The sequence below is a fragment of the Zosterops lateralis genome, assembly GCF_965231275.1.
Source record: "Zosterops lateralis genome assembly, chromosome: 29".
Lineage (NCBI taxonomy): Eukaryota > Metazoa > Chordata > Aves > Passeriformes > Zosteropidae > Zosterops > Zosterops lateralis.
Genome location: NC_139789.1, coordinates 131,321 through 155,631, shown reverse-complemented (window position 1 = coordinate 155,631; position 24,311 = coordinate 131,321). Strand labels below are relative to the sequence as shown.

At 41.7% G+C, this 24,311-nt stretch overlaps 1 protein-coding gene across 9 annotated transcripts in view; it reads left to right on the top strand.

Moving 5' to 3' along the window:
- The first annotated feature begins 1,438 nt into the window (after positions 1-1,438).
- RANBP3 (RAN binding protein 3) overlaps positions 1,439-24,311 on the top strand; it is a 51,443-nt gene continuing 28,570 nt past the window's right edge. For 2 of the 9 annotated variants that reach the window (XM_083879861.1, XM_083879860.1), the window contains exons 1-4: positions 1,484-1,543; positions 9,005-9,062; positions 10,516-10,571; positions 18,501-18,704. In XM_083879861.1, the coding sequence (XP_083735987.1) occupies positions 9,011-9,062; positions 10,516-10,571; positions 18,501-18,704 (312 nt within the window). In that variant the 5' untranslated portion in view covers positions 1,484-1,543; positions 9,005-9,010. Of the gene's footprint in view, positions 1,544-9,004; positions 9,063-10,515; positions 10,572-11,508; positions 11,574-18,500; positions 18,705-24,311 lie in introns of all 9 variants that reach the window. The other 7 variants (XM_083879867.1, XM_083879862.1, XM_083879868.1 and 4 more) reach the window with 5 other exon arrangements.

Genomic DNA, 24,311 nt, shown 5'->3' with positions numbered 1-24,311 from the left:
CTCTGGGTGTTCTAGGCCAGGTTGGATGCGGCTTGGAGCAACCTGGTCTAGACGAAGGTGTCCCTGTCTATAGCAAGGAGAGGAATGAAATGGGCTTTAAGGTTCCTTGGAACACAACCAATTCTGTGATGATTGCTTTTTCTAAATTAGTGCCATTTACCTATTCTTACCAAGTTTTGTTGGTTTTGTTGTCATATTCCTGATGGACAATTCTCCTAACAGGCAAACTAGATGGTTTCAATGCATGGTACTTGCAAAAGGAGTCAAGAGACTAGTTCTTGGATTCTGCCTTACGGTAGTGTGATAGCTTGTGAGAGATGTAGTCAAATGGTGAGCACTGTGCATGCTGTTGTTAAATGAGCCTTGAAGCAATCATTAGCGGTAAGATCAGAATCATGAATTGCTCAGTTTCTACCCCCTGTGCCAGCTGCTGTTGACTACTGCATAGAGACAGACCATGCAGTCAGGAGAGCTCTGGTGCACCAAACAAAGCAGCCAACAAAATATGGGGCACCATCAAGAGAATGAGAGCAGTAGTGTGGTTACATACTGTACTCTTTGGACTGACACTCTGTGACCATGTAACACTCTGGTGCACCTACATTTTGAGCAGTGTGGATTTCTGTAGATCTAGATGTCACAAAGAACAGCAAACTCAAATGTATGGGATGGAGCAGCATCCTCCCAAAAACTGAGACTTTGAGTCTTTAGTCTGGAGAAAAGGCTTGAAAAGGTATCATCCACGACTGAAGTGAATGGTATGAAGCTGTGTCATGGGAGGTTTAGGTGGGATATTAGGCAAAGGTTCTCCCAGAGGGTGGTCAGGCACTGACCAGACTCCAATGGCAGTGGTCACAGACCCAAGGCTGCCCGAACTCAAGGAGTGTTTGGATAATGCTCTCGGAACCAGGGTGGGATTGTTGGGCTGTCCTCTGCGGGGCCAGGAATAGGACTCGATGATTCCACTCAGGATATTCGATGAGTCAGTGATCGGGCTGACAGCATCCCAGTCACGTCCCAGAGCAGGCGCTGCATGGGGATTGCTGCTCCGTGAACGGCCCGCGCTGCGGCACTGTGAGTGCAGGACGTGGCACCAGGAACAGCTCATGGCCTGCCCGCCTGGGCTCCGCAGCCACAGGAGGAGGTGCGGAGGGCAAGGCCGCGCACGGGACGGAGACTCGCGGGCAATTAGCCCCGCTCCGAAGGATGGGACCGCCACGGTACACACAGTCCGCGGGCCGCAGGGAGCGATGGGGCCAACGGGGACCCCGTAACGAGCGGGACAACGCGGACGCTGCCCAGACCGCCCGCCCGGAGCAGCAGAACCGACTGGGAACTGATCGCAAACCAATCGGGCACCGGGAGGAGCCCGCGAGTCCTCCGGGGACGGCCCCGCCCTCCGCGCACGCGCGGCGCCATCCCGGAGCGGCCGTAAATCGGGGCGTGCGCGGCCCGCGGGGCCCGCCGTGAGCGGTGCCGTCCGGCCGCGCGATGCATTGTGGGCGCGGCTGAGGAAGTAAAATGGCGGACCTGGCGAACGAAGGTAGGCGGGAGTTGCAGGTGTCGGTACTCTCGCCCACCCGGGCCCTTGCCTACCTGGGCCCTGGCCTACCCGGGCCCTGCGATCCGCGTTCAGGGGTGCGTCCGGGAGCGCCACCTCCCCGCGGCCGTCCCGGTCCCAGTGGGGCGGGCGGCCGGACAAAGGGAGCGCCTTGGCCGGGCCATTGGGCTGTCCGCGAGGCGGGGGCGGACGAAGCCAGGCTGGGGCCTGCGTCTTTAGGTGCCTCCCGCGGGTCGGTGGCTCCAGGCCCGCGATGCGGCGACTCCCGGGGCCGGTTGGCTGCCGGGGGGGTAGTGCTTCCTGGACGCGGACAGCGGGCCCGGCGCTGAGCACGGGCCCTGGAGCGCGGCAGCGAGCGCTGCGTCTCGGGCCCGGCTCTGAGCCGCTTTTGTGCCTGCCTTTTCCAGTTGCTTTTTGAAGTTACTGTCCACAACTTTCACACCACTGTAAATCTTTCCTTTGCTTATACTCATGTTAATCCTCTCTTTAGTTAAAGGATTAATAGAAGGGCTGTAAAACAAGGTGGGGCATTGTAGTAGATGCATTGTATTTTTTTTTTTTTTTTTTTGAGCTGCAAGCGTCACAGGTCCGCTAGTAAAGTGGCTTCATCTTTTTTTTTCTGAAGAGCATTAGGAGAACCTGAACTGCAATACTGCAGTATTTGGGTATTCTGCCCCAAGGGGTGTACAGTGGTGTTTTAAGTGGCAGTGGGTATCCATATTTTGCCTTTGGGAATGACAAATATCTCTGTGTTCTGGCAAAAGCCAGTTTGCCCTGCTGTCTCTGTTGTGTCTCATTATTATTCTCAGCTAATGGAAGAGGAAAAGAAATGCCCAGAGGAAGGAAGGTGAATGAAAGTGTGTGTCTTTCAGGACTGTCTCTTAGTTTTGAACTCTGTGTCAGTGGCAATTACTGTTCTGATATTAATGGTAAACAACAGGAAGCAAATAAATGTTGTAGGTGCAGCCTTTGAAGATGAAGCCTGCCAGCAGCTAACAATACAATTACACTTAAGTTAACAAATCCTGTGATGCAGTATGTCTTGAGCTGTTGGCTTCCAGACTCAAGATGAGTTGTCAGTGCCTGAGGAGGCATGATAAGTGGTCTCAAGAATAGTAGTAGCCAAATCTGTGATGACTATTTGTGAGAAACTTAATGTCAGTATTTAATTTATATCCTGCCATTATAATGACCTTATAATAAATTTTAATGGGTTTTTTTTGTTCTCTTAGAACCAGAAACTTGGCAATAGCTGTATTAAGTCATGCAAGCCCCTCACTTTACCTCCCCTTTCCGCTGGGGAACATTAGGCTCAACATTTGACCAATATTTATTACATCTTTTGATGATGACTTGTTGTGTATTTCTATCTCTACTTCTGTTTTTCTGCAGGGTCTTATAGACTGGCTGGGATGGCAAGGGGGAGTGTGATCCCATCCTTACAACCCTTTCCTGCCTCCAGAGACTTACCTCACCTGTAAACCTCTTTAGTTTATATTCGCACGCCATTCCAGAGTTGTCACCTTCATTTGTTGTTGTTTCTTCTTGCAATAAGAGTGTGATTCAATCTTTCCTCAGATGAAGGAAGATCAACTTGTCTCCTAATTCTGATATCATTGACTATGGCTAGTTTTATTCAGTTCCATTTTTGAAGTGTATGTTCTTTGTATAACTGTGAAAATACATGCAGTTCCAGAATTTGCATCTTTCTGCTAGAACTTTGAGAATTCTGTAGTCTTTCTACTTGGCTTATTTGCGGTCTCTGTCATGGCAAGGACCTTCTCTGGTGACTAATTTCTCTTTGTTCTTAAACACATCAGTTTCATTTTTCACTTGTTTAGGTGAATGCTTTACTTCCTTGTGCACAGGTATTTTCATCTAAATACGTAAAGTAAGTATTTTGGTACTGATAATTCTTTGAACTTCTGCTTCATATTGGTCTTTTGTTGTTTATAACATTTGGTAGCTCAATGTCTGTTCACAAAAAGTGTGATTACAGCAAAGTTCTTAACATTCCTTAATCTTGATTGATCTGTACAACAGTGCTGTCTCAATCATACTTTGTGAGGTGTGAAGCTAATTATTCTTTAATGCATAGTAGACACAAGTACCTAGAATGAGGTTTCAGTCATTCTTGCAGACTGTTTTTGTTTGGCATGTTTAAACAGTAGCTTTTATTGTCCGTTCTTGCAGGTGAAACTCAAGTTCTTTACTTGTTTGATTACTGCAACAAACCTTTTCCTGGCCTTGAAAAGTGCTGAGTTGCATACTGCCTGTGTTCTCTCATCTTACTAATACAAAGCTCTTTTAACCTGTAGCTCTTACCATGACACTTGTCTTTCAATTAATTGATTGTTGTTTCTGTTTCCAGCAGTATATTAGTTATCTTTACCTTCTAGGTTCTGATGTCTCTTAGACTACTAAAAGTCTTAAATCGCTGCTGAGCTGTCAGTACTGGCTCCAAGTAAGCATTTTATCAATGTCCTTTGCAATTTTGAAATATTTTAATGGATGATCTTTCTATGATGCATTTCTTCAAAGTTACAAGCATTTCTTCTAATAATTGCTTCATTTTTTTCATTCTTATTGTTCCTCAAATCTTTTTCATCCACTTGTCTTTCCTTGGTTTCTAGTGAGTAGATGAAACTGCTCCTATCTCTTAATATTGGAGCAATGACCAACTGTATCTTGGCAGAAGAAGATTCTTGTTTTTTTAAGGGGGTCCTGGTCCTGTGCTGCATAGAAGGGGGCTAAAAGATGAGGTAGTCTTAGTGCCACTTTCCAAAGAAGTTTGTACTGTGAAGTTTCGTAGGAACAGATCCTGGTCTTGGCCTTGCCTGACGTGGTGGGAGATGAGCTGATAAGTATGGAGCTAATGAAGAAAGGAGAGAGTAACTTCTCCCTAGGTGTGTGAAGTTTGATCGACTTTGCTGCAAAGATATAGTGACATTGTGATAAAGGTTTTGGAGACTGTCATTGTGAGAGTGACTATTAAAAACCAGGATTTTAGACAAGTAAGCACAATTGTTATTGGTACTAATGTATAAAGTAGTTACTGAATGTTGTTAGAAACTTTCTTTGAAGTCTTTGGTACTCCACTGCCACATGTGTGAAGTGTTGCTTTTAAGACAATCCAGCTACATTACCAAAGAGAACTAGTACTGTCCTGTTAGTCCGAAATATTTATGGGAACCTGAATGCTTTTCTCATTAACTTGCAGCTAATACACAACTAGTAATTTGTTTGTCGATAACTTACTGCTGAAGCTGCGCTTTGAAGACAATAGGGTCCCCTTGTGTGGGGAATGAGTTACTTTATCTTTTCAATGGCTGAAAGGTGGTTCAGATTTTTCTCAGGGCTAAAATTTGAAGGATGTTCACATTTCCCTTTCAGGATGTGTCCACAACTTACTTGGCTTTTTGAAATTGCTGAGCATACAGTTCACAATCATAACAGGATTACTGTATGTAACAGCCTTAAGTTAATTAGAAGCTAGAGAGCAGTGTTGCAGGAAGAGATCCGGGGGTTCTGGTGAGGGTTCTGGTCGATGACAAGTTGAGTCTGAGTCAGCAGTGCTCTGGAGCCAGGAGGGCCAACCATGTGCTGGAGGGACATTAGGCATAGTCAGGTGAGGGAGGGGATTGTGTCTCTGCTCTGCACTGGGGCAGCCTCACCTTGAGTTCTGGTGGCACTTTTGGGCACCACAGTATAAAAAAGATGTTAAGCTAATAGAGAGTGTCCAAAGAAGGGCCACAAGGATGGCAAAGAGTCTAGAAGGGAAGCTATATGAGGAGCTGCTGAGGCCACTTGATTTGTTCAGCCTGGAGAAAGGGAGACTGAGGGGAGTCTTCAACCTCCTCATGAGGGGCAGGTACCAGTCTCTACACTCTTGTGACCAGTGACAGTTTCTGTGTGCCGGTGCCTGTGGCTGAGGCATGTTGAGCTTCTTATCCACCTGCACCCACAAGTCCTTCTCCCCGGGCCTTTTCTCAATCTATTCTCCACTCAGGCTGCATTTGTGCTTGGGATTGCCCTGACACATGTGCAGGGCACATGTTGCGCTTGGCCTTGTAGACATTCGTAAGGTTTGCACAGTCCCACCTCTCCAGCTTGTCCAGGTGGCATCCCTTCCCTCAGCATATCAGCCATGCTCTACAGGTTGGTGTCATTGGCAGACTTCCTCTGGGTGCCCTCAGTCCCTCTGTTCATGTCAACAACAGATATTAAGCAGTGCTGGTCCCAAACTTGGTCTCCACTTGGACACTGAGCTATTGACTGCAACTCGAGTGCAGCCACCAGCAAATTCCTTATCCAGGGAGTGGTCCATCTGCCCAATTTGGAGACTAGGATTTCCTGTGGAACAGCGTCAAATGTTTTGCATGAGTCTAGGTAGTGTCAGTTGCTCTTCCCATGTCCATCAACACTGTAAGAATCACAGAACCGAATTTGTCAGGTGTGGTTTGCTCTGAGTTGAAGCCATGTTGGCTCTCACCAATCACCCCATTATTTTCCATGTGCCTTAGCACAGTTTCCAGGAGGTTCTGCTCCACCTTGCCAGGTGCAGAAGTGAGGCTGGCCAGCCTGTGGTGCCCCAAGTCTGCTTTTTTTGTAAATGGGGGTTATGTTTCCCCTTTTCCAGTCACTGGGAACTTCCTCAGATGGCCATGACTTCTTATTGCATGGAGAGTGGCTTAGCTACTTCCTATGACAGTTCCCTTGGGACTCATAGATGCATTTCATCAGTTCCCATGCACTTGTGCACCTTCAGCTTCCTTAGATGGTCTCAAGCCTATTGTCCTATGGCAGGTGCTCCTTCATTCTGCCAGTCTCTGCTGCTTTTCCCTTTTATAACTTGGGTGGAGTGTTTGGAGCACTTCTTGGTGAAGACAGATTCAAAAACAACATTGAGTACCTCAGTTCTCCATATCCACGGAAATCAGATCTCCTGTTTCCTGGTGGAGAGGGCCCACGTATTTCCCCTGCCTTTTTCTTATCACCAGTGTATCTGCTGAAGCTTTTTTTGTTGCCCTCGACCCCTTGGATTTTTTTCAATGAGTCGTTTCATGTTGCAATGAGTGGGACACCTTGTGGCTGCTAGAGGTGCACCAGCTGCTGTAGTTGCATTCGTGTGAGTGGATGTTTTGTCTACCTGTGGGAAATGTGGTTTGGCATGGGAGAGTTTGCTACAGCTACTAGCAGTCACGCATCTAGGTTAAAAATCTCATAGTAAATAGTATATATGATTTGAAGATGGTATCTCTGCATGAGCTATGAAGGTAGTATTTTCTGTTTCTGCATTCTGATTTCCACAGCCTGTGAAGGAAGCTCTGCAGGTTTAATAGTACATGTTTTTCTGACAGCACATAGGGCATTTATCTAGTGACTTGATGGTAAAATATATTAAAGAAATTTAGCCTGTGAAATCTGGCTCTTGGTGGTTTTGTAGTTAATTCATGCAGGCTGAAATAATATTCAAAGTGAATAAACTGCAGGAAAGAGTTCTGTGGATTAATTTGGTTTTCAGTTGTGGATTCGATTTGATTTGACAGCCTAGACCATTCAGGTTTGTATGATTCCAGATCTTGAGATTAGAGAGGTACTGTCTCTGATGCTAATTATTGAAGTTTTGCTTTCCTTCTTACATGCTTGGACTTTATCTGAACACCTTTATTAAGACTGACTTGGTTAGAAAATTGACATTTCTCCAGATCTTTGTTTTGTTTCTGGCTGCCTTTCTGAAGAAAAAAACCCAAGTCTGATCCTTAGTTTTTAAGAACTGTGTGCTCTGGCTGCTCATCTCTTGGTGAAGGAGATCTCATGTTCTCTTACATGCGTTCTACCTGAAGTTTGAAGGTTGAGGGGTTTTCCATTATATATGATGCTTTATATTCTTTTTAAGTTGCTGACAGTTTAGTGGACCTGGCAGATCCGTTTTACCATAGGTCATCCTTCAGACACCCCTCTGTAACAAAAGCATACTCGAGAACATGACTCTCTGGCCCAGAGGTTGGTGAGTACAAATAACAGTGGAATTCTTGTTTTGGACCAGCACTTAACAGGAAAAACCAAAGAACTATCTAACATCTGCATTTTTGATCTGTAAAAATAAAACTTGGTATGGGGGTTCGTCAGTTGATTGAAACATGGTATGTGTGCTTTTGTATGAAAAACATTAAATACTAGAGAGGTCTACATAAATGCATTTAAAAACATAACTAGAAATAGGAACCAAAAGCTGGAGCTGGACATTTGAATGGGAAATTTGACACTAAGTGCAGAAATGGATGATTGACGGCAATAATACTTTGCTTTTGACGCCTTCAATGAAAAGGTTTACCCAAAATTTAAATAAGGCTTAGAAAAATATGCAGTATTTAATGAAGGTGGTCAGATTAGGCAGTCTAGTGATCCCTTCTTTCCTTGGGCTAGCATTAGGGAGATGTTTCCAGCACTGTGGTCTTGTTGCGGGCTTCAGAAAGGACACAATGACCAAGTGTTCTGTGTCTGTTTCTGAGTAAGCACTGGTACAGTTGTTAGCTGTGAGTGCCTGTTGTCTCATTGTCATCCCTGTCAGTTGGTCTCACAGTCAACAAGAGAAGTAGTGAGATTCTTGGATCTTGAATACTGGATATCTGTGTTCCGTCAGTGGACAAAGACTATCAAATGTTGCACCAGTGTTCTTTTTCAGGTTGACTAACAGGCCTGGCCATAGTTTGCTTTATTAGATCCTTTTGCCATTCTTATTTGTCATAGCTGGACACAATCTCAAATAGTTGGAGTTTTTTCACTCTCTTCTGTTCTTTGTTCTTTCATCTGTTTCTTTTTTCTGGGAGCTTTCTCCTGTTCCTGACTGACATCTGTCTTGTCTTTTCCTGAGTGCTTAGTTTTCAATCACTGGACTCCATCTCCTACTTTGTATGGTTTGTTGTGTTAGTTTGCATCAATTTCTCTGGCTACTCCTTCCATCTTTCACCAGTCGTCCCATGCTCTTCTTTTTCTTTGCTTTCTTCTTTCTCAGTACTTCAATCCTTTATTATGCACTAGACAGACAAATAGGATTTTCATTCAGTTCTCCTTGGTGCAGGAGTACTCCTGTAAAGTGTGCATGACAGTCAAGTGGTATAGGTAGATCTCCTCATTGATTGGTTTGGCAGAGGGAATGCTGCTGTAGCAATAGCACTAATAGCTCTAAAGTATACCACATGGTATTAAGAAGTAACTGTCACTTTGAAGGCCAAGGGTTAAAAGCTTGTCCATTGCCTCAGTGAAGCCTCCCACAGGCAAGTTATACCGAGGCCAAGGGAATGAAAATGGATCCCTGGCTTGTTTCAACACACTCTGGTTTTTGGGACAGGTATTACATTTAAGGGTCTGTAGTGCTTTCACTTCTGAAATGGATTGTCTGCATTGCTCTTATTAATAAGCATTTTTATGATTCAGCAGCATTTGATGGATAGACGAACTTTAAAAAATGGAAAAAAAGAGCAGGCAAAACGATGTCGTAAGTAGCTTAATTCCTTGATTAATTTTACTGTTTGTAAAACAACTTACGCCAGTCTTGCAAGATCAGTCTTGCAGTGTTTTTCGGTTTTGCTGGGTTATCCCTTTGAGTTAGATCCACAGAAAAGTAGAAAGAGGTTCCTCTACCCTCACAATTAAAATGCACAGTTAATGTAATAATTTTGTGTATGTCAACTGAAGTCTCACTTTTTCAGCCAAACTGATCTAACACTACCAGTTCCCAAATGGACAGCTTAATTCTTCATACGGTGATTCAAGTACTTTACTGAAGCTGCAACTGATTTATGAAAGATTTTGATACTGTTCTTTTTTTTTTTTTTTTTTTCTTGGTGCAAGGTAGCTTTATATTTCCCTCTTTTTTTATGCTAGTCTTTCAAGCTCTGAAAGTTTTAAAGTTTTTAATCTTCTTAGATATCCAGACTTCTTTGTAAGACTGGATAACTGCAAATGTGGTACTTTCTGGCTAATTTCTTTGCAATTAGGCAAATTGGAAGCACTCCCTAAATCCCATTTTTCAGATTAAAAGACAGACTGAAATACTGTACTCATCTTTAGCCCTACAAATATGCAGGAGGGCTTCTGACTGCACAGTATGTGTGCAGTTTCTCTTCAAATATAACTCACACACAAGGTGCATCAGTTTGTTGAACTCTCAGGAATTCTCACATCTGCTTTATCACACACACTCTCCTTGTGTATGTGTACTTTTGTTATTCAGGACACTGTGGTAGTTGTGAAATCTTGAAGGACAATGGAAATATACACTCATTCTAGACATTAATTCTGCTCTTGTAGGCTAGATGCTGGTGTGCTTGTTTAGAAAATAGCATCCTGCTAATATTTGATTCAGAGCTTTTAGATAAAAACACACGTGCTCTTAAATTATGCAGAAAAGACTGGTTCCTCTGTAATATGTAATATATCCAATTTTAATTTTAGACCTGCAAATATTGACTTAGGACCTTTTTGAAGCTTTCAGTGATAAAGAAATACAAGTGTAATCAAATGTCAGTGTTAGGTGACCTTTAAGAAAGAGCTACATGGGGGTGTACAACAAACTCCCTTTTCATTAATGCATGACAAGGGGGAAGGAAAAGCATCTGTTCAGCTAGGGAACTGCTGCAGCAAAGGGTCTTTTCCTTCTGATATACCAAAGTATTGTACAAATACTAGCTTGAAAGTGATCTGGAAGGAAACACAGATGGCTTTCAGATGTTAGTCGTATTGTTCGCCGTAAAACACTCCTTTTTACTTTTGAATATCAAGTCCTTATGAGCATCTATTACCAGGAACTGGTAGAAACAATATGTGTAACTGAGATTTAAACAGCTTAGGGATTCCTTGTTGGTAAAAGCATCATAGAACATAACATTTTCATAACAGTCAAATATGAATATGACTGGAAAAAAACCCAATGATTTCTCTTTTTACAGAAAAACCTGCCATTGCTCCACCTGTCTTTGTATTTCAGAAGGATAAAGCACAGAAGGTAAGGAGATATTGATACTTCTTTTTTTGTTTTGTTCTTAGCCCTGACTCCTTCCTTCCATGATCAGGCCTTTGTCTATATTGTCGTGAAGCTGAAGATGGCTAATAGAGCATTAACATCATTAATGGGCATAGGGCAAGCAGGTGTACTGAAGGGCTAAAAGTGGGAAGATGTATGGTGGTTTCACAATACAGGTAGCTCTTCAGATAGAAGATGGACCAATGTGGAAGAAAAAGTATGGTGAAGGTGTATCTTGAACATGCAGCAGAGGAGTGCTAACACTTGAGTTGCATGGCAAAGCTATGATTTTTTTTTTTCTGATAATAGGGTTAAGATATAGCAAAGAGAACTGGTCTAGATTGCTTTTCACCTCAGTGTATTTAAATGTTTCTCATGTATTTGGTTAGTATGCTGTGAAGTGTCTGGTTACCCTGGGAAATGGTAATTCTGTTCCCTCATCTCAATATGGTATTTAATTCTGTCTGTTTAATAGTAAAAGCTATTAAGATTTATGGGGGGAAAAAATCAAGGTTACACTTGTTTCTGTTGAAGGTGGTGGGAACCACAAGAAGCGTATGATACACTTTCTGTTGGATCACTGGATTGTTTTGTTATCTGTGGAGTCAAAGTTTGAATTGAAATACTGAACCACTTTTCGGTTGACAGCTTTTGTTTGGTTTGGAAAAAGTACCAAACTCAAGCTTTCTCACAGGTTCAGTAGGCATGCTCCTCAGCAGGAGCTTGAAATAGCTTCTCAACTTGGAACAGACTGATGGTTGGTGTCTACCTAATATTAGCTGATCAAACTAAATCTGCCAGAAAGTACTTTCAAGACCTTCTTTTAATTACATTTTTTACAGTGACTGTTTTACATAAACCTTGGAATGAAGGGAGTGGTAGTGTGTGCACTACCAATTTTGATCATGTTTCCTTTTAGGAAACAGCTCCCAATCACCCATTGTTGCTTAGACTGTCCTGAAGTCCCTTCTGAGTTGCATTATGGTGAGTGTTCTCTGCAGGTGTGCTTTACCCTGGCGGTGATCATAGCTGTGCAATCCAGGCAGAGTGACATGGTCCTGTGTCATTTTTTGCTGGCCTGGTCCTTACATGCCAAGATAGCAGTTCTTGCACTCTCAGGTTTCTTCATGTTGCACCTTTGCTTCTGCACCCCTCTAGCAACCTGTACACTGCATGCCTTCAGCATTAAGCTGTGCAAGCTCCTACATTGGGCTGAGAGATCTGTTGCACTCTGATAGCTCTCAAAAAATATTTGTAAAACTATGTTAATTAAAGGCATAATGTATTTTGGGGCTGGCAGAGACGATCTAGGGAAGGGAGATCTTATTTAATCTGCATGGCTGCCTCTGAGGATGCTGAGGTGGTGCTGAGCAGGTAGCTGTATTCAAGACCACTTCTGCCTCAGCACAGACAGGAAGTTGACTTTGTTGGGTGGAGAGTCTGTGGGTTGCTGAGTATCTTGAAGGTACAGGAGTTAGAGATAAGTTATAAATGGATCTAAATGCCAAGTGATGGTGGTGCTGTCATTGGGGCTAGTTAGTAACTGTTGCTTTGGGCATGGAATAAGTCTGCCTTGGGTGGGGAATAGGGTCTGTTCCTTGAAACAGATCAGAGTCTCCTGGTAGTATCTGTCAGTTGCCAATTTTCAAAGCAGTAACAGACATAAATGCATATGCTAAACTGTTTATTGCATGGAGATGTAGAGTTTTTTTAAAGGGGAAGAGGGAGTGATTAATAATTTTAGTAGCTTTTATTGTAATGTATTTGACACTGCAGAGAAGGACTTGTAGAAGCATCAGTGCTGTGCTTCTTGCAGTTTGATTAAATTAAGAGCTTGTTGCCTGTGTCATTAGTTGGTTTTTGTAGTATAGATATAATACTATTGTAGTCAGAACATGATGCTGTGAGCCCAAAGTAACAGCCACTTAACCTATGCTGTATGTATCAGAACCTAGCATTCACGCCATCTTTAATCGACTTAATTAAGGAAAAGTGCCTCAGGTTACATACTGGTTGAGATCTTTCACTGTATTTTCAGAAGGACTTAATAGAGTTTTCACTAAGTGTTTCCAAGAAGGGTAAACTCTGTTAATGTTTCTGTAAAAGGTGCTTGGTTAAGTGCATTACCTACCACAAAAAAATATCCTTAGTAAAGTTAACAGGGAAATCCTGTAAACAGAGGAGTTTTTCTAGAGCAATGTTTCAAAGAAAATGCAAAAATAACTTCAAAATAGTTTTCAAACAATACACTATTTGAATATATAATTTCTCAATATAAATTACAATTTTAATTTAGCAAAATGTCTGTCAGGTAAAGTTTTTCTGTAAGCAAAAGTATTAGTGGAGGCTTTATAGTGCTGATACAGCAAACTGACAATAGGCTGAGAGGAGGAGAAAGCATTGCATTGTGTATTCAGTTAACTGTCTGTGATGGTTATTTATGTTTGCCTAGTGTTTTTCCACATGAACCTGGACATCCTGAGCAGAATTAGTTCATTTCATATGTAGATATACATCCTCCTAGTATTACAGCTAGGTTGATATAATTCAGTGGTCTTACTGACTTTTCTGGAACTAACAGTAGTGTCTACTATTAAATGGAACTGTATTCTTTTTCTAGAAGTCTTAAGTTTGTGCTTGGAAGATGTCTGACACTTGGGTTATACCAACACCGTGAAACACTTGAGGCTTGGAGCAGAGTAGCTGTAAAGCTGCCTGATGGAGAAGGACCTGGTGGTCCTGGTCAACAGCAGCTGAACATGAGCCCAGGTGGCCAAGAAGGCGAATGGCACCTGGCCTGTACCAGCAGGACCAGGGCAGTGACTGTCCTTTGCTGAGCACTGCTGAGGCATTTCACATTCTGGATTCAGTTTTAGACCCCTCATGATGAGAAAGTCATTGAAGAGCTGGAGCGTGTCCAGAGAAGGGCAGCGGAGCTGGGGGAGGATCTGGGGCACAAGGCTGATAAGGAGCAGCTGGAGGGGCTCAGGGGAGACCTCCTCACTCTCTACAAATCCCTAACAGGATGGTGGAGCCAGGTGGGTGTCAGACTCTGCTAGCAGGGAACAAGGGACAGGATGAGAGGAAATTACCTCAAATTGTGCTGGCACGTTTAGGTTGGATATTGGGAATTTCTTCACTGAAAGGCTGTTCAACCCTGTCACAGCTGCCCAGGACAGTGGTGGAATACCCATCTCTACAGGGATTTAAAAGCTGTGTGGATGTGGCATTTGGGGACATGGGTTAGTGGTGGACTTGGCAATGCTGAGGGAATGGCTGGACTCTGATCTTGGAGGAGTTTTCCAACCTGAACAATTCTATGGTTTATGATCTTTTTCTCCACTAGAAATTGGAAAATATTCAGCATGTTCTAGGACAAAGTTCATACTAGTCTGGAAATTAATTTTTCAACAGCATCTTTCAGTTAAGGATGTACACACTTGAATAGAACATCAGAACTTGCAATTTAACATGTTTATTTAGAGGGGACAAAAAGTGCATGGTGTTCATAGTGCTGCCCCTTAATTTTACTTTTCATAAAGAGGTTTGAGTTTTCTTTTGCAGTTTAAGACAGGACTAGTCTGTCTTTGTTTTCAATTTAGGTGTCAATTAATGGTGGATGTCAAGTTGGTAGTTACTAAATATGAGTGAGTTTGCATTTTCATTACTTTCCTGTCTCCTTAACTATTTGAGAACTTTTTTTACAATGTGTGAAATATAATCTTGCTGATGTCTGAATTGTAGCACTGCTGTTCATGTTAAGCAGAGTTTCTAGTGCTGACACCAATTGGAAAATTGCATCAGCTTAAGGCTTAAACTGTTGATATCTGAATTAAATATTTAAATGGATGGATACAGCTTATATCTGTGCTTAATATTAGACGCTTCTTTATCTGGTTTTTCTGCTCTGAAACTGATTCTAGCTTCTGCCATAAAACCATTTCGTGACAGGTTTCTGCCCATAGGTTACTTGAAGTAATTTTTGGAAGTTAACTTTTAACATGCATTTGTGAGGTGAAAGTATTCTGTTGGGTTTGGATTGACACATATTTAAGCAAGTATTTTAGCTCAAACAAATTTAATCAGTAGTAGTGTAAAGGAACACTTTGTCCAAAAATGTTTTTAAAGTAGTGTCATTTGTTCTACAAGTTTGAACAATGGTAATCTGGTCATGACTGATTGTCATCATATAGGATCATTATGACCTCCCTAGTCACAAGTATAGGAAAAAGTAGATTCTCCTCTCAGACTTAAAAAAACTTTTGCACTTGAAAATGCCATTGTTTATGATGTAGCTTTTGCCTTGTCCTCTTCCCTCCCCCAGTCTGGGTTGGGGTATTAGTAGAATATAGAAAAGAGCACTTTATTTCTAGTTTGTGGTATAACTAGTTTTGATGAGTGTACTGCTTTCCATATGTGAATTGGTAGTGGTGGTCTTTTAAGATTGACTCGGAGAGAAGGTAAGTTATGTGATACTTGGGTTATGTTCCATACCGAAGTGGTACAAAGAGTTTAAGGGATAACTGAGTCCTAAATGCAATGGTTTTGGACTGAATAAGGGGCTGTGTTGTTAAATTATTCTAGCTGTCATCACGGTCTTAACTATGGAGTTTTAAAACTATGTATGAAGTTGTAAAAGTGGTGTCGGTTATTAGAAGTTGGCATTCCCAGGTATCCTGGAGAGCAAAATCATGAGGTCTTTTTTTTTTTTTTAAGATATGTAAAGTACGGGTTAGTTGAAGTGCTGCTTTGATGCAGTGTTATTTGGAAATGCTTGGGGTTTGGTGGTTTTGGGAGGCAGATGACTAGAAAAGGTTCTTTGTGCTGTGGCCATGACTTACAGGTTTAGGATACTGGGAGAGTGAGAACTGTGAACAAAGTAATTTGTGTATGGAGAGGCAAAGCATTTCCTTTCCCAGTGTGTCTCAGCGTTGTTAGCATGTCTACCAAGAGGCTTTGTTAGGATACCCAGTGGAACTGTATTGTAAGTCCATAGTATACTTAAAGAGTTGAAATATATGCTTAAGAGTTCATAATTGTGAATATATTCTGTATTTAAAAGAACAGTCATGAAGGTATTTGTCCAGACAGTCATGCAAGAAAACACTTGGAGGAATATAGAGAGGCTGATGAAGTCAAATGTTGTTAGACACATAGACAAGAGTTGTCCTTGGCTCTAAGCAGGTAAAAAATGTGAAAAGATATACTGAGAGTAATCTTTTTAGGCCGTTGGATAGAGATGGTAGAGTGAAGGGAATGAGGAAAGGAGTTGCAAATAGCTCAACTTAGAATTGGAAGGAAAAGCTGGTCCAAGAGTGCTCGTGCCAGCATTTACTGAAAAAGAATATTATTTCCTTGCCTATATTTGGTGACTGTAGTATCATGCAAGTCTTAGTTTTTAAGTATTCCTTCATGTCTCCCCTTGTTTTCTGCAATGCAGAAGCAGCCAAATCTCCAAGAAGACTTGGATGTATTTAGTCTGGGTGTGTTATTTTTAGTTTTAATAAAATAGAAGTTGTTTGATCTGGCTGAGCAAGGTGAATTTGTGTAGGTGGCTTCCTAATGTTATTCATCTCTCCCTTGATCTTTGCTGTAGTGTTTAAGAGAGAGGAACAGATTTCTGTCAAGTTCTCCTTAGAACTGTATTTTTGTAAGAAATCTTTTCTCTAGAGAAGAGGAGGCTTAAGGAGGGACGCATTTCTCAGACAAAATATTCTAGCAAAAAGGAAGAGAGTGGACTGTTCACCAGCTCCAAAGAACCTCAATAAAGAGCTTAGATCAGAAATCATGAAGCTAAGAGATGAGGGAACACTTCCAATAGTACGCATGCCTAAGGATTAAAATTAATTTTAGAAGTTCACAATTTCCTTTGGATATGCTTTTTTGAGAACAGCTGTACAACTTCTGCCTGGAGCAGTTCTAGTTTGATAAATCCTTGAGTCCTTTGTTGGTCTTGTCTTCCATGACTTAAACCACATCCTAGTCACGAAACTCTGAAACTTACAGTAGTTTTCAATTCATATAATTTTTCTAACATAATTTTATGTATTTATATATTGGCCATGAAATTCTTATCTTGGATTCAGCTTTTTCTTCATAAAAGTGGTGATTTACAATAATTATTTTTGCTTGTTTCTTTTGTGGGTCTTGAAGCAGATATTGCAGTTTTGCTTAGGATAGAAATCAGATTTATGATTTATGCGTATTTTCACTTTTTGAAATGCTTGACACCTAGTATTTCAAGTACTACAAGAGTTACTAAAATCTGTTAGATGTTTACTTAGTACTTAGCCTACTTCAGGATATTCATAACAGTGCTGATATTGTAATTTCCAATTTTAAGTGCTTAGCACAAGCGTGTATTGAATGTTCTTGCCTCTTCTTCATTATTAGCAGTTTTCTGAACTGTACCTACAAGTCAGTGTAAATTTCTGGTAAGGCTCTTTTTTTTTTTTTTTTTTTTTTTTTTTTTTAAAATCTCTCTCTCTCTCTCTCTCTCCCTATATTGTAAGTGCTATGGCCAGTTCCAGGTAGCCTTTTCCTGCTGTTATCCCCAGACAAAAAGGTAAGGGTAGGTTGCTAGACTGCTAGATTTTATTAAATGTTAGGTGAAAAAATGCCTTTATCTCTTCTCATTCTGTGGGGTTTTAAGTTAGTGTTTGGGTCTGTTATTAACAGCTAAATATTAAAATAGTAGATAACTTTGGCAGCACAAAAAAAACCAGCATCCTGAAGTTTTATCTGACATCCATAGTATTATCCCCATAAATCTGTTTTGACTATTTTGAGCCTTAATTGTAGTAATTTCTTACATGATAAAATTTCATGTATTGCTGGCTTTTGTTACCACAGGATAAGTGTTACTTGAAGAACTTGGCTCTTAAGATGTTAAGTGCTGCTGTTTATTTTTGAGACTTTTGCTTACTTTCTTGCATGGACCTGGGCAATGATGACCATTTTTAGTCTTTGTTCTGCCAAGTGTTTTCTGGGTACAAGCCAAGGTTGTGTGCTTTTGAGTGCCGTCTTTTCCTTACTGCTTAATTCTTCAGATACTTCATCATAACATGCAGGGAAGCTCAGCCCAGAGATTGAAAGTGAGAGCACATCTTTGACTTGCATGTTATCCATGGACTGTAATTTAGTCCTTAATAATAATAGCTGTGTGTGCTGAAAGCCTTTTTAATTTTTTCATTCTTCAGATGTGTACAGAATATGATAATGATAACTTGTTGTACAAGCAGGGATGTGTAGCATTAAATGATGTGAAGGAATGAAAAGTCTGTGGCAGAAGTTCTACAAATATCAGATCCCATTAGGGTGCGCTGTCACCTCCCTCCTTGAAATAGGTTAAAACTTGCTAATTTATGAAAAAAAGCATTAGTGTTGCTTTTCAGGTAATTCACCATCATGTGAATGTGAAAGGATCTGTGTCTTGTGTGAATGCTAAAATAATTAAATTCTGTGATAATTTTATAACCAGCCTCGCCTCCCTTAAAAGTGGGCTGAAGAGGCAGTGAAAGACATTTATTTAGACTAATTGTCTTATTTTTATATCTGAATCTGTAGGTAAAAGCTATAAGCTGTCCTTTAGTCCTTGAGAGAGGGGAGGGTTTAAACCCCAAGAAGACTTTAGCTGGCAAAATCCTCTTTGCTGGGCACACAGATGATTTTGGTAATTTTCAAAAGAGTGCATTTGCTCCATTTGGGGCTTTTAACAGGGAGGGGAACATACTCTGTCAGCAGGTTCTGTTACAGAGTTTCTATGTATTTTAATTGGTGTCTCAGCAACAAATAGCTCCTTCTACCATACTGTGAAAACAGTGAAATTTAAAAATGGGTCCTCTCACTAGGACAACCGATCTCTCATGTTGCAGCCTTGCATTGAAGGGACATTGTCTTTTCTGCTCACAGTCCCCTGCAGAGCAAAAAGCTTTGTCGGATACAGGCGAGGACTCCCAGGGAGAGGTTGAGCCCCCCTTCCAAGGTCTGGGTCACACAGAACCAGCTGGTGAGTGCGACTCTGAGCACCCTGCTCCTGCTGTGGCCTCAGTCAGTGCTACCCTGAGTCCTGCTTCTGAAGCCCAGCTTGCTCCTATTCAACAAGAACTGGCAGGGGTAAGTGTCAACCTACCAAGTACTTCTGCTGCTGAGGGGATTAGAGGAAAAAGTCACTTCCACTAGGTGGAATCTGTTACTGTTCACTTTAGGTAGTGCAAATCAGTCTGTCTGGTTCTTTGATCTCAAGTGTTAGTCCTCTCCAAACCCTTGTTCCAGTTAGAAGAAATGGAATTTGCGAGTCTCCCTAGTAGTGTAACTGTAGAAGACACCGAAAGTATTTTAAAATTTAAGGTTTGTGTTTGCTACGGGTAAGAGCACTTTAAAATAAGTGAGAAAGCAGGTCTATATTTGAGGGATTTGCTTCAAGCAGTCAGAAGAGAACTGTTTGTTCCCTCATGGGCCATAATGCTGCAGCTTGACAAAGTGAGCAGCTAATACTGCCTGCACTGGATATGTCATGCCAACCCATGAGGTATTTAACAGATGAAAAGCACCAAGTGTTTTGAATTTGGGTGTTTGGAGTGGGAGGAAATCAGTATCTTTTGGAAAAGCTATCTGTGCTCATAATTTGATTTTTCTACTGGTGATACACCAAAATCTTCTCTGAAAGACTGGATGACTAAATGACTGCTACCATACAGTCTTTCAGACCAACTTTAAGTGTTCCTAATCTTTCTGGTTGATGGACGATGTTTTGTTGTTGCAGGTGAGTGTCACTCTTCGTTCTGGCATCACACCCTAGGCATGTGCTATTTGCTAGATCTTTGTTAAGGCTGCTTCACCCAATACCTGCACCCTTTTCTTGTGCTGGGTTGTTGTTTTTTTTTTTTTTTTTTCCGCAAGAATCAGCCATTTGAAGTAAACCCAGTATTGAATGGAGTCTTTCAGTTTCTTTTCTGAAGGTTAAAATTTTCAAAGGTTAATATTTTAAAATATAGCTAGTAAACATGTGTGGAAAATTGCGCTCTGAAAAGCCAGTGTCCATAAAGGAGACAGATAAGTCCTGCAGCTTTATTCAAATCAAGGGAGAGAGTCCACTAGGCCACACATGCCCGCCCCCGCCCCCCCCCCCCCCCCCCCCGCCATGTTTTGGAAGGTGCAGCCTCCCTTTTACCCCAAACTCTCGGCTGCCCGGTGCCCTTTTCCTTTCTCCATTGGCTGAGGCACTAGGAAGGTACGACCTTCCTAAACTGCCTACCTCATATTACCCCCTTGAAACTGTCATTTTATCCCAAAGTTCAGAAGTTCAAGCTTGTGCAGAGTCCCCCATTTGTCTGTTTCAGGAGTGAGGCTGTCTGGGCTCTGCAACAAATATGTTGCTTGAAGTTAGTGGAGACATTAAGACCCATTTCAGAGACGTTAACACCCATATCCTCACCCACAGAATTGTTTGTAAAGATCTTATCACACATCTTTCCTATCAAACAGAATCAGAGGCTTTTATCTCAGTTTTATGTCATTTGAAATTGCAGTGTTACTTGAACTGTCCAAGAGAATGCCGTTAACCAGACTTTCAGGAACACAGCAGCAAGTGGTTATCTTCATCTTGTTCTTAGAGAGCAGAAAATCTTACCCCAGTTAACCCAGTTCTGAAAGAAATTTCAAACCCGCAAGTGCTGTTGGGGATCATATGCAGAAATTAGTGGCTATACGGAGCAGCTGTTTCAGCGTTCTTCTTGACTCCATTCAATTAATTGTACTGAATTGTATGGTGCTCAGTATAGACATGTAACTGGCATGCACTGGCAAGTACTTCACACATTATTCCAGTGTCTTACAGTAAAATTATCCCTTACCTTGAAATTTAGAGAAGGTTGATGCATCTTGAGTACTTGTACTGGTTTGTTGGAGGGGCAGTTTTCATACAGTCTTCCCAGCGCTGAGGATGTTGGATGAGTTAAGACAGAAGAAGAGACACACACTGCATATTTCTTGTTTACTTGTTTGTACACACACTGGCAGATATTTTTGATAGGATGTGAATTTAGTGTGTCTCTAGGTACAGCCCCTTGCAGAGCTGATAGTTGTGTCTTAACTCTTTGCTAACCCACCCCAACCTTCCACAGCATCTGGCTGTCCCAGCACGACTCTGCTGATTAAGAGGTTCTGGAACAGCCTTTAATCAAATCATGGCAGTTCAGTAATACCTGTGTATGTGCAGAGTGTCTGGACTGAAGACTTGCATTACTTTGCTCTGAAGTCCTTTATATATGACTTTTTGCATGTTAAAATGCATTTTCAAAGATTAACACTAGAAGTGTACTCTTAGAGCTTTCCCTGAATTACATTGACCTTTTCTGCTTTACCCAAATTATCCCCTCCTGTCCCTCTTTCTGCTCACTAGTGTGAATAAGCAAAAACTGACAAATTTGTTGAAGTTTTGAAGTTCTTCTCTTAGCTTGATGTAACAATTGTGTGAGGAATTAATGTTTTGTATTTATTTAATTACTGTGACTGACATACACTTTTAAGAAGCAGCTGGTAGCCCTTATGAAGCTAATTTTCTTAACTAGAAATGTGTCATAATTGTAGTAGCTTCTGTTTATGCATAAATGTAACTTTTCTCTAACTGGATTTCTGAAAGCCAGGGGCAGAGGGAATAAGTGAAAAGTGGCTTCTGCTCTTAAATGAAAAAAATTCTAGGTACTCTGGGTTGGACAGAGACCAGTTTGTGTCTCTTCAGCATCTAAGTGCGAAAAATGGAATGGAGATAAATTTAATCACCTTGATGGTTTCTTACAGGATGAGATGGTCCTGCCTTTTGTTTCCAAAAGGGGTACTTGTGTAAAGCACGTGTTGCTGTAAAATACAGGCTGAGTAGGTTGAGAGGAGAAATATAAAATGGAGAGGCTGGGCTGCTGTTCATTGTCACTAAATGTAATTTGCCATTTTTCCAGTCTGTTGGGTTTGTCATGCATATATGTCCCTGTTTTTTGTCTAATCTACCCAGCTTTCTCTGAAGCAGCACCGGTATGCAGTTCTTGATACAGTGGTGTCTTACTTTATCTGTGGCTTCATAGAGAAGTGAAGCTTATGCTAATAGAGTAGATCTGTCTACCCCACCCTCATGGAATCTACCTGGCATCCATTTGTCCAAAGGTACATAGTTATAATCTCCCAAAACTCTTGGGCTAGGGAAGCATAGAAATAACTTGGAGCAGATTCTCTGTTCTGCTTTGCCCTCAGTAGGGTACAGAGTTCGTTCTGGAGATTGTTGCCTGTTGCCCACTAAACATGGTGATGGTACCTTAGTTGTGCTTGTCAGTTACAAAATTACAATAAGATTATATGAGGCTTATGCTACCTAAGAAAGGCCTTTTTTTCTATGTTACTTGAGCATTAAGAATGAAGCATATGTTAGTAAAATCTTAAATTTTTGACATTCAGGTGGAAATCACTTGTTTATTTTTAAGGATTTTTGCATATAGAGATCTGTAGTTCCACTCATGCAAATTTTTACCTAGTGTTTTCTTTTTGTTTTCAGGATTTTTTATAAAAGTGGAAATAAATTGCTTGTGTATGTGTTAGGAGTTAGATTTCTTTCTTTTGTACTTACAGAATTTTTTCCCATAAGTTGCTAGAAAATTAAGTACTAGGTACTTAAGTAAAACAGAAGAAGTGGCCAAAGTCAGGAGGGGAGTGTAGCACCTGGCTACACTTCTTTTGTCTCTAGGAGTTTCTCTCTGAGAGAGAAGATACCATGAGTTTTGCAGGGGCAGGTAAAAGATGGAGCTGGGGGAAGCTGCGCTCTCGCTCACTCTCAGCATCAGAAAGAAGAGGGTCAATCTGTTGCTTACTGTGGAGAGAACTCACTGTCACCACTGGAGTCCAGTTCTAAAAACCTACCACCATCTGCTCATATGCCTGGGAATTCTGAGCTCGCCTTTTCCTGCCCTGCTGGGAGCTGGGCTGCCGGTGCCCCACCCCTGCTGCTTCTTCAGCTCTACTCTTAAGTCATTTCTACGATGTAGCCCTGCACCCCCTGCCCTTCTGGGACATCCTGCAGTTCCAGCTGCCACCACGGAGCTTCTGGTACATCTCATCCACCAGCCCGGGATTTCTGCTCTTTCCTGGCATTCCAGCTTAGTGCTCCTCCAAGTCCTGCAAGGGCACCGGGATCAGACTGCCCCGGGGTCTTGGGAAGCAAAGCCTCTCCTCCATCCCTTCCGGTCTCAGCTGAGAAGACTGTCACAAAGTTCCTAGCTCTGCTTTTGTTGTTAATGCCATAGTTATTGTTGTTTGTTTTCCTTGTTATACATACTAGTAAAGAACTATTATTCCTATACTCATAACTTTGCCTTTAAATTAAAACATTAGAATAATTTAGGAGGAAGGGGTTTACATTCTCCATTCCTAGAGAGGCTCCTGCCTTCCCTAACAAAGAGGCCTGTCTTTCCAAATCGAGACAATATGTGACAACATTTTATGTGCAAAATAGAATATTTTCTGAGTTCAAGATGCTGGTTGCTGAATTATGTGATATCATGGTTTTCCATTTTAGCCTTATCTTTTGGGAAAGTATTATGTGTTGGCAAGGGCAGTGACTAAGAAGACTGCCTTCCAGTGGTACCATGGACTACTTGACTAGTTACGTGGGAAGAGCTATGGATCATCAAATGCAGTATTAACACAGTTAGGCTGATAGGTGTGTATGAATGCAGGGAGTTGTCTTCCAGAACTGTCAGTAGCTTCTTTTCTCAATGCTAAAGGTTTCAAAAGTACTCAACTAGGGTGCTGGTAAGGTAAATACTTTTCTATGAATATAAAACAAAACAGAAAAGCTCTTAAAGGTAATTAAATAGGCAAAGTCCAGTGTAAGTGTTTTTTTATTAGCATTTAGTGGAGTACTGATAGAACAGTATTATCTGGGTTCTAAATGTGTGCAGTGCTAAATAGAAAGTTTTGTACTTTCTGGTATTCTTACACCCTAGGTATGCCTCAGATGTCAGTCCTGTGCAGACTTGTGCAGTCCTCCTGTTTGTCTGCCTGCTCTCAGTACCCAAGTGGGTCAAATCACGGTGGGGAAGGAGTTCTGGGGAGTCAGTGGACTCTGCCCGTGAGCTGCCATTCCTCCATTTATCAGCCAATTGCTGAAGTGAGACTGAGTGAAGGGAGAGGTGTCTGTCTGCATTTCCCGGGGCAGGAGTGGGATGAAACTGTAGTCTTGGACTAGGTAGATGTCACTTTATGTCAGAGCTACCTGAAAGGATGGTGTAGCCAAGGTGGGGATTGGTCTGTTCTTCCATGTTGCAAGGTACAGGACAAGAGGAAATGGCCTCAAGTTGAACCTCAAGTTGAACATTTAGATTGGGTATTAGAAAAAACATGTTCCACAAAAGGTTTGTGCAGCCCTGGAACAGGCTGCCCATGGCAGTGGTGAAGCCATCATCCCTGCAGGGATCTGTAAGATGTGTGGATGTGGCACTTGGGGATGTGTTTTTAGCATTGGACATGGCAATTCTGAAGGATCTCTTAGACTCACTGCTCTTAAAGGTTCTTGCTAACCTAAGCAATTCAATGATGATAAGAAGTTTTGTAATGAGATGAAGATGCTGATGCTACCCTAATCACCTTCCGTAGTGAAAGGAATCTGTCATGGGGTTATTTTTTGGAGGAGCAAAGGAGACTATATTAGTTGAGGAACTGGCAGAGAAATAGGAGGAA